The sequence below is a fragment of the Lagenorhynchus albirostris genome, chromosome 1 (genome assembly GCF_949774975.1).
Source record: "Lagenorhynchus albirostris chromosome 1, mLagAlb1.1, whole genome shotgun sequence".
In the NCBI taxonomy this organism is placed as follows: domain Eukaryota; kingdom Metazoa; phylum Chordata; class Mammalia; order Artiodactyla; family Delphinidae; genus Lagenorhynchus; species Lagenorhynchus albirostris.
This window is the reverse complement of record NC_083095.1, coordinates 151,107,704-151,121,323: the sequence shown is the minus strand read 5'-3', so window position 1 is coordinate 151,121,323 and position 13,620 is coordinate 151,107,704. Positions and strand designations below refer to the sequence as shown.

At 38.9% G+C, this 13,620-nt stretch overlaps 1 protein-coding gene across 4 annotated transcripts in view; it reads right to left on the bottom strand.

Moving 5' to 3' along the window:
* The window catches only part of AKAP13 (A-kinase anchoring protein 13), a 338,516-nt gene that overhangs the window by 43,826 nt on the left and 281,070 nt on the right, over positions 1-13,620 (bottom strand). For all 4 annotated transcript variants that reach the window (XM_060156069.1, XM_060156077.1, XM_060156080.1 and 1 more), the window contains 3 exons: positions 11,363-11,405; positions 9,499-9,631; positions 2,588-2,762 (listed from right to left, as the gene is read on the bottom strand). In XM_060156069.1, coding sequence (XP_060012052.1) covers positions 2,588-2,762; positions 9,499-9,631; positions 11,363-11,405 — 351 coding nt within the window. The remainder of the gene's footprint in view (positions 1-2,587; positions 2,763-9,498; positions 9,632-11,362; positions 11,406-13,620) is intronic.

The window sequence follows — 13,620 nt, the reverse complement described above, 5'->3', positions numbered from 1 at the left end:
AGAAGCATTAGCAAATGCACAGGCAAGAGAAGATGTTGAGAGTTATTACAAGTCCCTAATGGAAAGAACAGAATCTATACTGCTCGGGGATTTTCTTTTCTGCATGCTCAGTTATGCATTAGTTTTCTAAAAAATATATTTTATTGAAAATACATATTTAAAAATTACGTTTTATAGCAGAAAGCAGCTGTTCAGTGTGCTGTACTGATGAAGTTCCTTGAATATTAATTTCATGCTGCCAGTCAAGAAATATGACCTTCCCCTATTCTTCTCTGAGACCAGTACTCCCAAAATGGAGATCAGGCACTTGGCAGGAGGGATGCACAAAATGATTCTTTGAAATAGAGGAGGAAATTTTTACAGCTCTCACTTATATTGACTTAAAAGAGGAATGGAGTTAATATATAGACTGATTAATGGGTGGCTCACTCAGCCTTAATGTTAGGCAGCTTCCTGTTATGTTTGATCCTAGAGGATTCTGGAAGGAAGAAGAGGCCCTCGGAAGGTAGGTCAGGGATGTGTAACAGCTTCCTCATTCGTTTACTTTCAGCATCTTGTGATGAATGGAAATTTACAGGTGCTCAATAAACTTATAAATTATATTTAGTTTCAACTAAAATAAAATGAAAAAGAGACAAATTCCTGCAAAGAAACTGTGCATCTAGGACAATATTAAGAAGACTAATAACTAACCAGCAAACAAGAAAATGGCAAACCTGACTTCTCATTCCTAGAATGAGCTCCTTGTAATTATAGTATAGGACATGTACGTAATTTTTTACACACACATTACACACACACACATACCCCGTGTGAGTAGACTAAGTATGTTTTAATGATAGATAAACATACTAAAAAGTGCTTGGTGACTACTGCCCTAGACAACCAAGTTATTCTAGTACTGAGAAGCTGTCTGTGTCCAGTGGCTAAGAAACTAAACTGGTGACTGGTGTCCTAAGAATGAGTCCTATTAGAACCTGGGCTCCAGAGTAACATGCTGGGGGGATATTGAACAGTGACAGTCTCGAGGTCACATAAAATGTATTACTATGCTGGAGTCGTTATCATCGTCCCAGTAAGTCACACATGAAGGAGGACATAAATGTGTGTGATATCTGCACACGAGGATGAAAAAAGAGATGAGAGCCCCCCGGAAGTTTTCTTTAAAAAAAAAAAAATAGGACAGTAAAACAAATATGGCTGTAGACAATACTGGGGTATAATATATCCATAAGAGGCATTTTACAAGCACGTGAGTGTTAACGCCAGTCGTTTAAAAAGTCACAACAGCCGCAGCGTGGATAAGATAGGCTGTGTGCCAGTTGTCACTCCACTCTTTCTCTAAATATCAAGGAAGCAAGTGAGTGGAAATTATTATTGCAGTAACTTAGACTCTGCTCAAATAAAGTTTTAAACATTTCAAATTTCAGTAAGTTAACTATTTTTAGTAACAGATCACTTGGGATACTTCACATAAGTGACTGAAATCAAGACAATGTCATGACATCATGGTCTGAGAAGTGCTTCTTGGAGTCTGAGTTAGTCACTATTTGGTCTGAATTGGTTACAGGTATGACAAGATCCGAATCACCTCAGCCTCTGGAAGAGTGGACCTTTACACTGGCCACTTCTGACCACAAGCAGCCTCCTTGATTTTCCTTGGTGTGCACTATGAATATTATTACTTTCTATCTGTGTGCAACCACAAAATTCTGAGATGTAGTGCCTCAGAGCAAGGATCTGCAAATTAACAGCCTGTGGGCCAAATCTGGCCTGTAACCTATTTTTGTATGGCCCATGAACTACAAAGGGTTTTTACATTTTTAAATGGTTGAAAAAATAGAAAAGACTAATATTCCATGACACATGAAAATTACATGAAATTCAAATTTCACTGCCCATAAATGAAGTTTTACTGGAACACAGCCATGCTCATTGGCTTATGTATTATCTATGGCTGCTTTTGCACTACAGCAGCGGAGTTCAGTAGTGTGGCAGAGACTGCATTGCCCATGAAGTCTAAGAAGTCTGCTATCTAGACAGAAAAAGTTAGCCATCCTCTGTCTCAGAGCATATCGTCAAAACCAGGAACCATGTTCAGTTAACAGACTTGGCTTTAAGGTGGTATAAGCAGGTCAGCAAGAGGTCAATACGGAACGTCTCTGCACGCGAAGGTACTCTCCCTCTCCCTTGGCAGTTTCCATGACTCGACGTTGGTCAATGGCTGAAGCATACACCAAAGTACTAGAGTAAAATATGAGCATATACGACCTGACAAGGGACTGCTGGGTAGCTTGAGGGTTTGAGGTTATGAGACTGTTTTCATGCTGACATGGACTTCTGGAATAAGGTAGCGGCTTAGGGACAAAAGGACAGGATATTTAAAATTGGGCTGTCTGAAAAAATTATAGGCTGTATGTTATATATCTAGAATTAATTTCTTCAACGCTATTTAAAGAGAGATAGAAAAAGGGCTACTTCTCCACATAAACGAGGAACAGATTAGGGGTGGGAAGGACAGGAAACTAGAAATGAGTTTCTCTGAGCCAAGAGCGTTCTGTCACACAGGAAGAAGCACGTCTCTTACTTGCACAAGTATAGGCGTCTTTGTTGGTGAAAGGCTTCGTGCACTGGCTACAGCTGATGGGACCCACAACAGGGATGGAACTGAAAGTGTGCCCGTTCAGAGTCTTCTTGTCCTTCTCCTTCTCTTTGGCATCTTTCTCCTTCTCCTTAATTTTATCTTTCTCCTTTTCCTTTTCCTGCCAAAGAAAACAATCGACAGTTAACTGAAGGCCTTCAGTTAACACTAGAAGGCCTCCCCTTCTGGAAGGGTACCCAGCTGGCATGTGGTCAACAGTGGCTGGTGAATGTTTTGGATGAAAATTCGGAACACTGTCCTGGACAAAATTTTTTTTTATTAACCTGTGGGCATTTGAGCTATGTTAGAAAAACCTTAAGAGGACTGGGAAGGCTAAACAGTTCTGTCAGTGGCTTATTCACTGGTTATTTATGCCAACAGACACATTCATTGCCCAATGACCAGCACCAGAGAGAAAGAGGCTTCTGGTGCTGGAGGAGGAGTCTGCAGTGGCCGTGAATCCTCCTCAGTGAGCCACAGCTCGGCCCATGGGGGAAGCTGGCAATGAGCTCAGGGCCAGCTGCAGGCAGGAAGCAGAAGAAAGGATGGTGACAGTTCTGGGACCAGCCTGAGGGAGAGGAAAGATGATTGGGCAGCATCAAAAATGACTCGAGGGTCCCCTCTGACTGCCTCCCAGCCATCACATATCCCCATGTGAGGGCACATCTCTGATGTTTCCTCCCTTACTCTAGCCAGAAATATTAACTATCCCCCCACATATACATTTTCTATTCTTACTAATTAGAATTTCAGGGTTCATAGATATTAACTTTGGCCCAATTTTCAAATTGGGGGAGGAGGGATTTAAACCCTAAAAATTTAAAGAAATACTAATGAGTGCTAGATCCTTAATAAAATACCCAAAGCAGCCAGGGACATTTCAGGTACACACTACTGTCAAGAGACGAGGGCTGTGGGGTCTAACTATATGCTCTCCACAAGAGGTCCTTCACAAACATGGTTAGGCACACGCTCGGCTGGTTAACCAATACCAAATGAATAATTCTCTTTCAAACTAACTGGACCATGAACTATAATTCACAGAGGTAGGTAGAATGCATTTATTAGTTGTCATCACCACTAGCCCTGGGGTACCCATTTTCCAGGGCATACAATACTACTATTGTAATCTAAAAAAGTTGCTGGAAAATAGGTACCCCAGAGTCAGTGATTCTGACAACTACCAAATGCCTTACATGTTTAAATCAATGCCTTCTACATACATTATTTCATCTGATTCAATAATTCTGAGGTGAGTAGGGTGGGCATTATGCTTCCCATGTTCTAACTGAAAAGAGCAAGATAATAAATAGCAGCTAAAAGTTTGAACAGTTACTGTGTGCCAAGCACTGTAGTATACAATTGACATGAATTTTCTCATACATTGGGTACAACCCAATGAACTAAGTACCAGCTATGATCTCCATTTCACATTTGAGGAGACTGAGGCTTAGAGATGTCTCATACTGTACTGGAGGCCACACACCAGTAACTGCCCAAGCTGGAATTAAGTTCCAGATCTGCCAACTCTAAAGCTCAGCTCTCATTCACTACGCTCTACTGCAAAGGGCTGGAGAGGTCTGTTGACTCACAGAAGGTCACACAGCAAATGATCTGCAGTTAAAATCAGAACCCAGGTCTTCTGACTTCCTATTCAGAACCCATCTGCTATACTGAAATGGTGAATATTTGCTAAGTCTATGATTCATGTAAACTCCTTTGTTAACAGAATGAATATCATAAAACACTAAGAGCCAAACTGCTACACTTTAGAACCATAAAAAATAATGGAGAGGAAGGGAGAAAAACAAACTACTTCACTTTACAAAACAGGAAACTGCTCTGAGTGAAAATTCGTAACTGCTAAAGTACGCAAAACTAATGAAAATAATAAAAATTGAGTTTTTCTAATAATTTCTTTCTTCTAACTAAATTTTGCTAAAGGCTTCTTCATACATTAAATGTTAAACTGAAAAGCACCTGACATTTTGCTCAAGAAAGCTTAAAAAAAAGCATGCTGTAAGAGTTAAGAAAATCTTCTATGGGGACTTCCCTGGTGGCGCAGTGGTTAAGAATCCACCTGCCAATACAGAGGACGCGGGTTTGAGCCTTGGTCCGGGAAGATCCCACATGCCATGGAGCAACAAAGCCCATGCGCCACAACTACTGAGCCTGCGCTCTAGAGCCCATGAGCCACAACTACTGAGCCCACGTGCTGCAACTACTGAAGCCCATGCACCTAGAGCCCGTGCTCCGCAACAAGAGAAGCCACTGCAATGAGAAGCCCGGCACCGCAATGAATAGTCCCCGTTTGCCGCAACTAAAGAAAACCCGCGTGCAGCAACAAAGACCCAACGCAGCCAAAAAATAAATAAATTTAAAGAAAAAAAACCTCATTTCTACCTTTAAAAAAAAAAAAGAAAAACAGAAAATCTTCTATGGCAACTCTCTCAAGCCTTGCAATGCTCTTCGAATCTGAATAGATAATAAATTATTTCCTCATCCTTTGCAACAATCCAAACTAGCTCCTCCAGGGATAAAAACAACACAAAACAATAAACTCCACTGTCTCTTTCTGTATTTATTAGGTTAGTGCTTTAAAGAAGTCAGGCGCTTACCTCCCCATGTTTTAGTCCTATGAATCTCACTGTTATAAGGGGTGCTTCATGAAACCGACCCCATTTTACCGACATGATTCGATCCCCATGCCAGGAAATGTGTTCTCACGGAAGGAGGGGCTCATGCCGGTGGGGCACAGCCCAGCAGCTTCGAGCTGCCATCAGAGCAACCATTAGAGAAACGGTAAGAGGAAGCCACGGACTGGTTGAGAAAGGGAAGGAGGGAGGGCTGAGGCTGTTTGTTTCCTTAAGACAAGCTTAACTATTTGCACGCTGCCAGTACAGCCAACCACCCTAGTTACAAAGAACACCGGACACGAACGAGAACAAATTCCCCCTAACACAGTGTGTGTGGACAGTACTTAAGTTGCAAGATGGGAACTCTGGCAAGATTGAGGCCGATTTTTTAACACCAGAAGTTAAAGAACACATCTATTTAATTAGATGTGCTCATTTTATAAAAAGCAATACATTTACAAAGAAAACTTTTTTTAGTGAAGTCGTGCCTGTGGGTAAGGCCGGTGATTGGTAGTTTCCTGAAGTCTGACTTTTCCTTAACACCTGCCAAAATGCTTTTTAAACCTGTGTGCTGGGGAAATAGAAACTAACAATATTTAAAGAGAAAACTGCAGGTAACAACTATACTAGGATACCATGAGGGAAAGTGATATTTTCGTTTTTCTAAACCTACCACTTGAGACAAGTAATTATAATAAAAAAAAAATCAGAGAACTTTCTGGAAAACTGTGGAGCATGCTGTGATTAAGCAACTGTCACACTGCAGGTCTTTAATCAAAGAAGGAACGAGAGAGATAATGGTATCTAATGCTGATTTAAGCCTTTGCAAACACAACTCTACCCTAGTCGGCACCTTTGAAAGGCGGAGGGGTTTAGTTCTTTTTTAGACACACCACAGGAACTGGGAGTTGAAGCTGAATGTCTTGTTACAAAGTCATGGAGTACATTAACAGCTGTGCAGGAGTCTGATCCTTACATCCGAAAATGCCTGCTTCAAGTCAGATTAAGAATTTGTCTCAAACATCCCTAACTGTCTCCCTGTTGTTTGCAAAGAGGAAAGCTTAGAAAAAAGAAAATCAGTGTGACAGGATGGTTTAAAGAGGGCCATCCCACTCCCTCTGTGAATGCGGACATTATGCATATTAGTGTTTAAATACTCTGCAGCAAGTAAACTTACTTAGCAGGAAACAGTACTACCTCTTAAAGATACTAAAAGACAAAAGCAGAAACTGCCAGTCTTCCTGTTATACTTCCTGTTTAGGTTCTCCCTCTTTCAAAAAAAGATTCAAATATTTACCTAATAACTCATGCCAGTTAATGAGAATTCTTAAAAGGACATATAAAGGATGAGTACTCAATTTCCCCCTAATTTCTCATATACTGGCTACAGGTATGAGAATATATGTATAATACATATAGTGTATACTATGTTATACATAGTATATTATATATACTATAGAGTGCTTATACTAATTAACATAAAAACCAGTGCTAACATTTATAGTAGCATCTTCAATTTTTTAAGCATTATGGAGAACTAACATTATTCAACAGTTAAGGAAAAGAGTAGAGCTAGCATCATCACACCAAGGAATTATTCACTTATTTTTGTGTTATCCTTTAGAGAATAAAATACTTCTGAATGGTAAAGCTCTCCTGTGGGTACAATGGCAAATAAAGAGAAGGTATTTAATTTTAACATAAAATATATTACTTCCCCATTTCCCCTATTTCTTACTATCTTTGGTACGTTGACAAAAGCTGAGCTGTCCTATGGGGGGATAAAACAACCTTATTTAAAGTGAGCTAGTAACAATGATCAAAGGTGACTCTTAAGCTTCTTAATATATTTGGCTACTGGGGCACCTAAACCCCTGATAATGTGAAAAGAATTGCAATCCAGGGTTACGGATTTGTAACTTTTTGTGAATTTCCATCACTAGAGATAGCACAAGCCCCCAGAGATCAAACCTTGAAGCCAAGAGCCTGAAAGAGGAAGCAGCCTCATTGCAAAAGAGTGCTGTCACTTTGACAAAGGAGAAGATGGGAGGTGACAGGTCAACTGATGCCATCTTGCCACTGACGACAGGCTGCACTTGTACACAAATTGCCTTCTTTTCTCCTGCCCCTTCTCTTCATCCCCCTACTAGCAAACTCCAGTCCTTTGAGGTTATGAAAAAAGTTAAAGGAAAAAGATACTGTGCAGTAACAGTTCACTCTTGTTGAAGAGCGAACATGAAATGAAGAGTTCTACTTGCTAGAAGTCAGATCACAAGATATGATCTAGTCTGTTACCTGAAGCATACTTCTCTGCGCTTCAGTCTGTAAAATAAGGAGGCTGGTGCGAGACTTTTTTAAAGGTCAGGTCCCAGTTTCTAAATTCAGTCTTACATCATTTCATTCTTGTCTGTTTGTATTACCTCGTCAATGCGATCAGTGGTGTATTCACTGCTCTGCCCTTAAGTCAGTGGTACTAGGGGGTGGATGGAAAGGGGGATCTCCACTTTATACTGGTCTTCCAATTAAAAAGTTTGTTTGAAGAAAAGAGTCCACATTTTAAAAACAAGATAAAAAACAACAGAAACATCTGAAATCATCCAAACAGATCATAAAAATTTTCAAGGTAAAGACTATGTGGCTTTGGTTCTTCTGGGTGCTTGTTAGTACCTAGCAGAATGCTGATTACAGAAGCCACTCAATAATATTTGGCCAAATTATACTGAACTTTCAAGGAGATTTTCTTTTGTTGATGCCAACCAGTGTCCAAGCGAGCAGTGATAAGTAAGATAGATATGGTTCTATTTTAAGCCTTGCTGCCATAGGTAGGATAATGATAAGCATTCTGCCCTCCTTAACCTTAATTTTTTTGAATTATAAAACAAGGCTGGGTTTCCCTGGTGGCGCAGTGGTTGAGAGTCCGCCTGCCGATGCAGGGGACGTGGGTTCGTGCCCCGGTCCGGGAAGATCCCCCATGCCGCGGAGCGGCTGGGCCCATGAGCCATGGCCGCTGAGCCTGCACGTCCGGAGCCTGTGCTCCGCAGTGGGAGAGGCCACAACAGTGAGAGGCCCGCGTACCACCAAAAAAAAAAAAAAAAAAAAAAAACCCCAAAAAAACCAAGGCTAAGCATAAAGTTAACGCTTAAATATGTGACTATTCTAGAAACGATTTGCAAGACTCTTTTTTCCCCTAGAAAATTATGAATTTATTATTCCAAAATTAAGTATCATTTCTACATTTTACACTATTTATTTGTAAAATAATAGTTCACGATTTGCTAGACTCTTTGCATCTTTTCCAGTTTGCCCATTTTCTGTCCATTCTTCATTTGGGCAGGAGAAATGAAGAGAAAAAACAATTCTGGTGGCAGGTTTTGTGGAAAAATTTATCTGAGTGATGACCAAATCTAGTATCTGCTAAAAGAAAGAGATCTTATTTACAAAACTCAGTAAAGTACATTGGCTCTATTTCTACCAGCCCACTTACCTAAGAAGCTTGTCTGCGTTTGCGCTGGTGGCGGGGGTGTGGGTGGCGTGGTGCGTGCACTTTTACAACGATACCCTTGGCGTCCAGTGCTTGTTTATTCCCATACTTCTAAGTACGTACGTACCTGTGTATATGTGTCTAACACACACACACATATATAGTGATTCCTGTGCAAGAATTCTGTAACTGATTTCCCTTTTTTTTTTTTCTTCTTACTTTGCTGGAGTTTGGGTGGGGAGTGCGAGGCAGAAAGTTTTTCCCCACTAATTTGAAATGGAATCTTTTGGTTTAGCACCAGGAATTGGTATAAGAAAGTTAATGCCTTTTATTACCCCTTTCTTTCTAAAAATACATGAAAAAAATATTAGAAGAATAGTTATCTCTACGTGGAATTATTACAGGTAATTTTTATTTCCTTATTTTTCCCAGATAAGGTACCTTACTCCTAGAAAAGGGAGATAATATCTACCATACACGGTTGCAGAAAGGATTAAATGAGATTCTATATGGAAAGTTCTTAGCCTATAGTAAAAACTCAATTGGTGGTATCACCTCTTATTGTTATTTTCCTTGCTGTTAGTCTTCTTCAAATATTAGGCTATTTGAGCCAGCATCTCTGAACTTATTTCCACCTGTCCCCATCATTTAATTAGTTTCCTGGTGTGTGCAGGTTGTGCCTGGAGCCTACTGAGGACCTGCTGAGGTGGCCACACAGAAGCGCCCACGAGAGTACTTACCCTGCTCTTCTTACTGCTGGACATTTTATTCTTGATGTAGCTGAACGTACGACTGACTTTTGTTCCACTCTTCCCTTCAAAGTCTTTCTTGGAGGGGCTTTGTGGCAGGAAATTAAAGTTCTCTTCTGTTATACTAAAGTGAAAAAATAAGAGTTTTCAAAAAGATTACAGAAGTTGAGTTTTAAAAATTACAACGCTCTACATATAATTCTTTGTAACCATCGTCATGTATTAATTTTAGCTACAAGTCACAGCCAACTTATATACTCACATGAAAATGGGAAAAGGAATAAGAGGTGGGCAGAGGCTGCTGAATGGTTTTATATAATAATATCTATCTGAGAACAGAGCACGCCAGAATGCCCATGTTCTAATGTCAAAGCTTGGCTAAGTTTTCTTATATCACTTATTAGTGTTTTACTAATGGGCTTTTGTGATCTGATGATAGAGTCTAAAGATCAATTATTCATTAATTATTTTATCTGAAATTTTAAAATCTAAGCACCCATTTATAAACTTCTTTGCATTAAATACGTGTTTGAAAAGAAACCCGTATATGTGATGCAAACCAAGGAATTTTTATGACTGAATGGATATCCAAGTTCCCTAACAGCAGAGATCACACCTCTTCAGTCCTCTGGCACACTGGACAATCAATACATGAATTCAGCTATGCACAATTTTAGGCAGGCAAAACGGTAGGCAAAACTGACACCTAGTGTAGAAAGATCCATTCTAGGAGTTTCACAGAGATCCAGATGCACTGACCTACTTGTTTAGGACACCTGTATTCTAAGTTCATCCATGATGCGCATGTCTGGACCCTAGGAAATTCACAAAGGTTGATTTCCTCAAAGAATGCTGGGCCCTTGTACACATAATAATTTGTATACATATACAATTATGTACAGTTGTATACATAATCTATTATATAGAAATATTCAAACTACTTTTCCTAGGTGTTCTCGAACAGATATATTAGAAGTTTTCCATAGAAAGTAGTGTTTGCCTCAAGGGCCTCTGTGAGAGGGCAGACAGGCAGAACCACAAGGGTCCTAGTCAGTAGCTAAAGTCTATTTATATATAAAATATTGTTTACAATATAAGGCAGTCTGTTACTAAGATAAAGGGGAAATGGTGTGAAAGAACGAAGAATAGGTAAACTATGACAGAAGTGCAAAGAAGAGCACTCATATTGAGAGAGTTCTGGATCACTGAGTCACAGCTGACGCCTTTGTGAAAAGGAAGGCGACTTAAAAAACACTGTGGGGTAACAGTCAGAACCCCATTTATGCTTAAATTAGAATATTTAATCTCAAAAGCTTGAAAAGAGGAATACAAAAATAAACAATGAGTCAAAATAGCAATCTTTTGCCTGCTGTCAAGTAAAGAACCAATTCACTTATTTGGACAGAGGTGTGTACCATATCAATGTATACAAAAGAAAATAGCTTTAAAGCTTAAAATGGCTAAGAAGGCAGCAATACTGCATTAACACAAACACACACACACAAATTATGAAACAAAATGTTCTTAAGACTTAGGAATTATAAATTCCCATAAGCAAAGAGTGCAAAGTTCATAAAGGTAAATATAAGTGTATCCTTATGTGAATAAATGCAAACAATAATCTTTATTATTCAGATGGTGTAAAGAATAAAGGTGGAAAACTATTCAAGACATTAATTAAAAAGGATATAGCTTTCATTAAAAAAACATTTCTGACCATTATTCCAAATTTATCAGTCAAGGAAGTAAGATTCCAATGAGCTCAATTAACTTAGTTTGCCTAAATGCCGTAAGACATTTCGGATTTCCTTTATTTCATCTTGGGAAAAGGAGTAACAAAATAAATATATAGTACCTCTCAGTCAGATTAGCATTGGTGCTGTGGAAGGGCCGTGAATCTAGAAAACAAGAACGGTAGAATAAAAGTTAGAACAAAAGGATTTTACCTGGATAACAGATAAAATGTTTAACGTTTTTACGACTGACACAGATAAAGCAAAAATAGCCTTTGAAAGCCAGTGTGGGATGCCTTCTCCTCATGAGGGTTTGGAAGAGGGAAAATTAAAAATGAAACCCTCAAATCAGAACTGGAAAATTGGCAGCAGTGGGGAGTGAATTTCCCATGTGGAAAAAAATTTTAATCCAGGATTCAAGTAACCAAACAAACCCCAAATCAACTTAAAAAAAAAAAAAAAAGCTCAAATGCACGTTTAATTCCTGTTCTCGTGAAGGTACAGAGTCCATAGGCCATCTTTCTGAGATGATGTCAGGGGAGAAATATACAAAAGGAAATTAAATGTCATCCTGTATGCTGTTAATTTTGCTGTCATGTATTTCTATGCTAAAAATCTAGCTAATATAGGTCTGATATTTTCTTAAGCATTCCTAGAAATGGATTAGTGAACAGGAAAGAGCATCAGAGCTAGCCTATAAGGTCTAGGCCCTGCCACTAATTTGGGGTGAGATCTCTGGATTTCATTTCTTCATCTATGAAATAAAGAAGATAAAACAGATGCTAAGGTTCTTTCCAGGTTGATACTGATCAAATGAGTAGGCCAGATACATTTTTCCTCCTTCCACAACTATCAGACCGTAAACTAAAATGGGTCATTAAATCTAAGGCTAAGTCAGCTAGGACAATAAGTAGAACAAATACAGAAGGAACAATACCATTATTTTACCTACGACATGTTAATCAAGGTTGAGCTACTTTAGGACTTAGATGAGAGAAAGGCCGCAATCACACAATGATTAATGGTTTCCAAGGTTTTAGGAGATCAGGTATAGAAACACTTTCGGTGTATGATTCCAGGTAGACAAAGGTTGCTCTGTATAACTACTGTTATAATGTAGACAAAACACACCCTTTCTCCTTGAGGTTACTGTGAGTAAAACTTTAATTTGATAGAGATTTGAAAATGTTCCACTACCAGATTACCAGCATTTGGAACTCTTAAAAACTCCAAATTGTTCCAGATTCTGAATAGAAATGCAAAGTTGAAGTTATTACTAACATACAGCCAACAGGTGGCAATAATGCATGAGAAACTTAAAAATGAATTCTAAGTCTTCAAAAGATTGCCTTCTATAGTTTTTCCTTTTACGTATTTGGGGTTCTTCTTCTATTTCAGTTATAATGCATGGTAACAGTAGCCAGAAGAAAGAGAAAGATGAAGAGTAAGATCCGGGATCTATCTTCCAGCCCTGCATGATCTAGGTGTGAAACCATCAGCATTTTAACATCAGAATGCCTTAATTTACTTAAACAAAAATCAAGAGTATGGTTTAGATTTGGGGGCTTTAAAAATTTTTCCACGCAAGGAGCCCTGAATGATATAAACAGCATTAAATTCTCTCAGGCTGCCAGGATTCTGTTGTACACTTTATCAATTACCTAGTAAGTTACCACCCTAGTGATATGAACAAAGTAAAAATAAAACCCATAAAGAAAAACACCAACCAGCAGACAGCATGGCCAAGAATAAGCTCCCAGAAGGTCTCTGTCAAATAAACTAAAAACAAAAACGTGATTTGAATACTGGGAGAATCTATGACTCCTATAAGGATTTCCAACTTTTTGGCTGCTGAAAGGTATTTTAATTCATTTACTATGACCTCTGAGATGTGGTTCTGAAAACAGTGATTAATCCACCAATGTTTCTAAAATCAATGCCCCTGAAATTCCTAAAGTGTCATCAACTTTTCAGGGCATCTAAGAATATGATATAACCAATGTTACTTCCATGATATGATTGTAGAAATCTGTCACTGAAGTTAGCTTATGAAGTACTGTTGCACGTAAATAGCATATTTCAACTAGACCTTTTTTTTAAAAGGCATGAAATAACCTGCAGACCTAATATAACAACATTCCAGGACTGGAACTACTCGATGGACACAGTCAATATTTTTTAAAGTATGTTCCTTGGAACACTCGTCTCATGAGATGTTACACATCATCATGAACATACTGTAGTTACCTAGGTTAGTAAGTCTGGGAAACACCGCATACTGAATGCTGCCTTGGAAATTCACAATATACACATTAGCCCTTGAAACCTGCTTAGAACAGTTTCCTAAATTTATATGGCCAAGAACCAGCCCTTTCTTTTT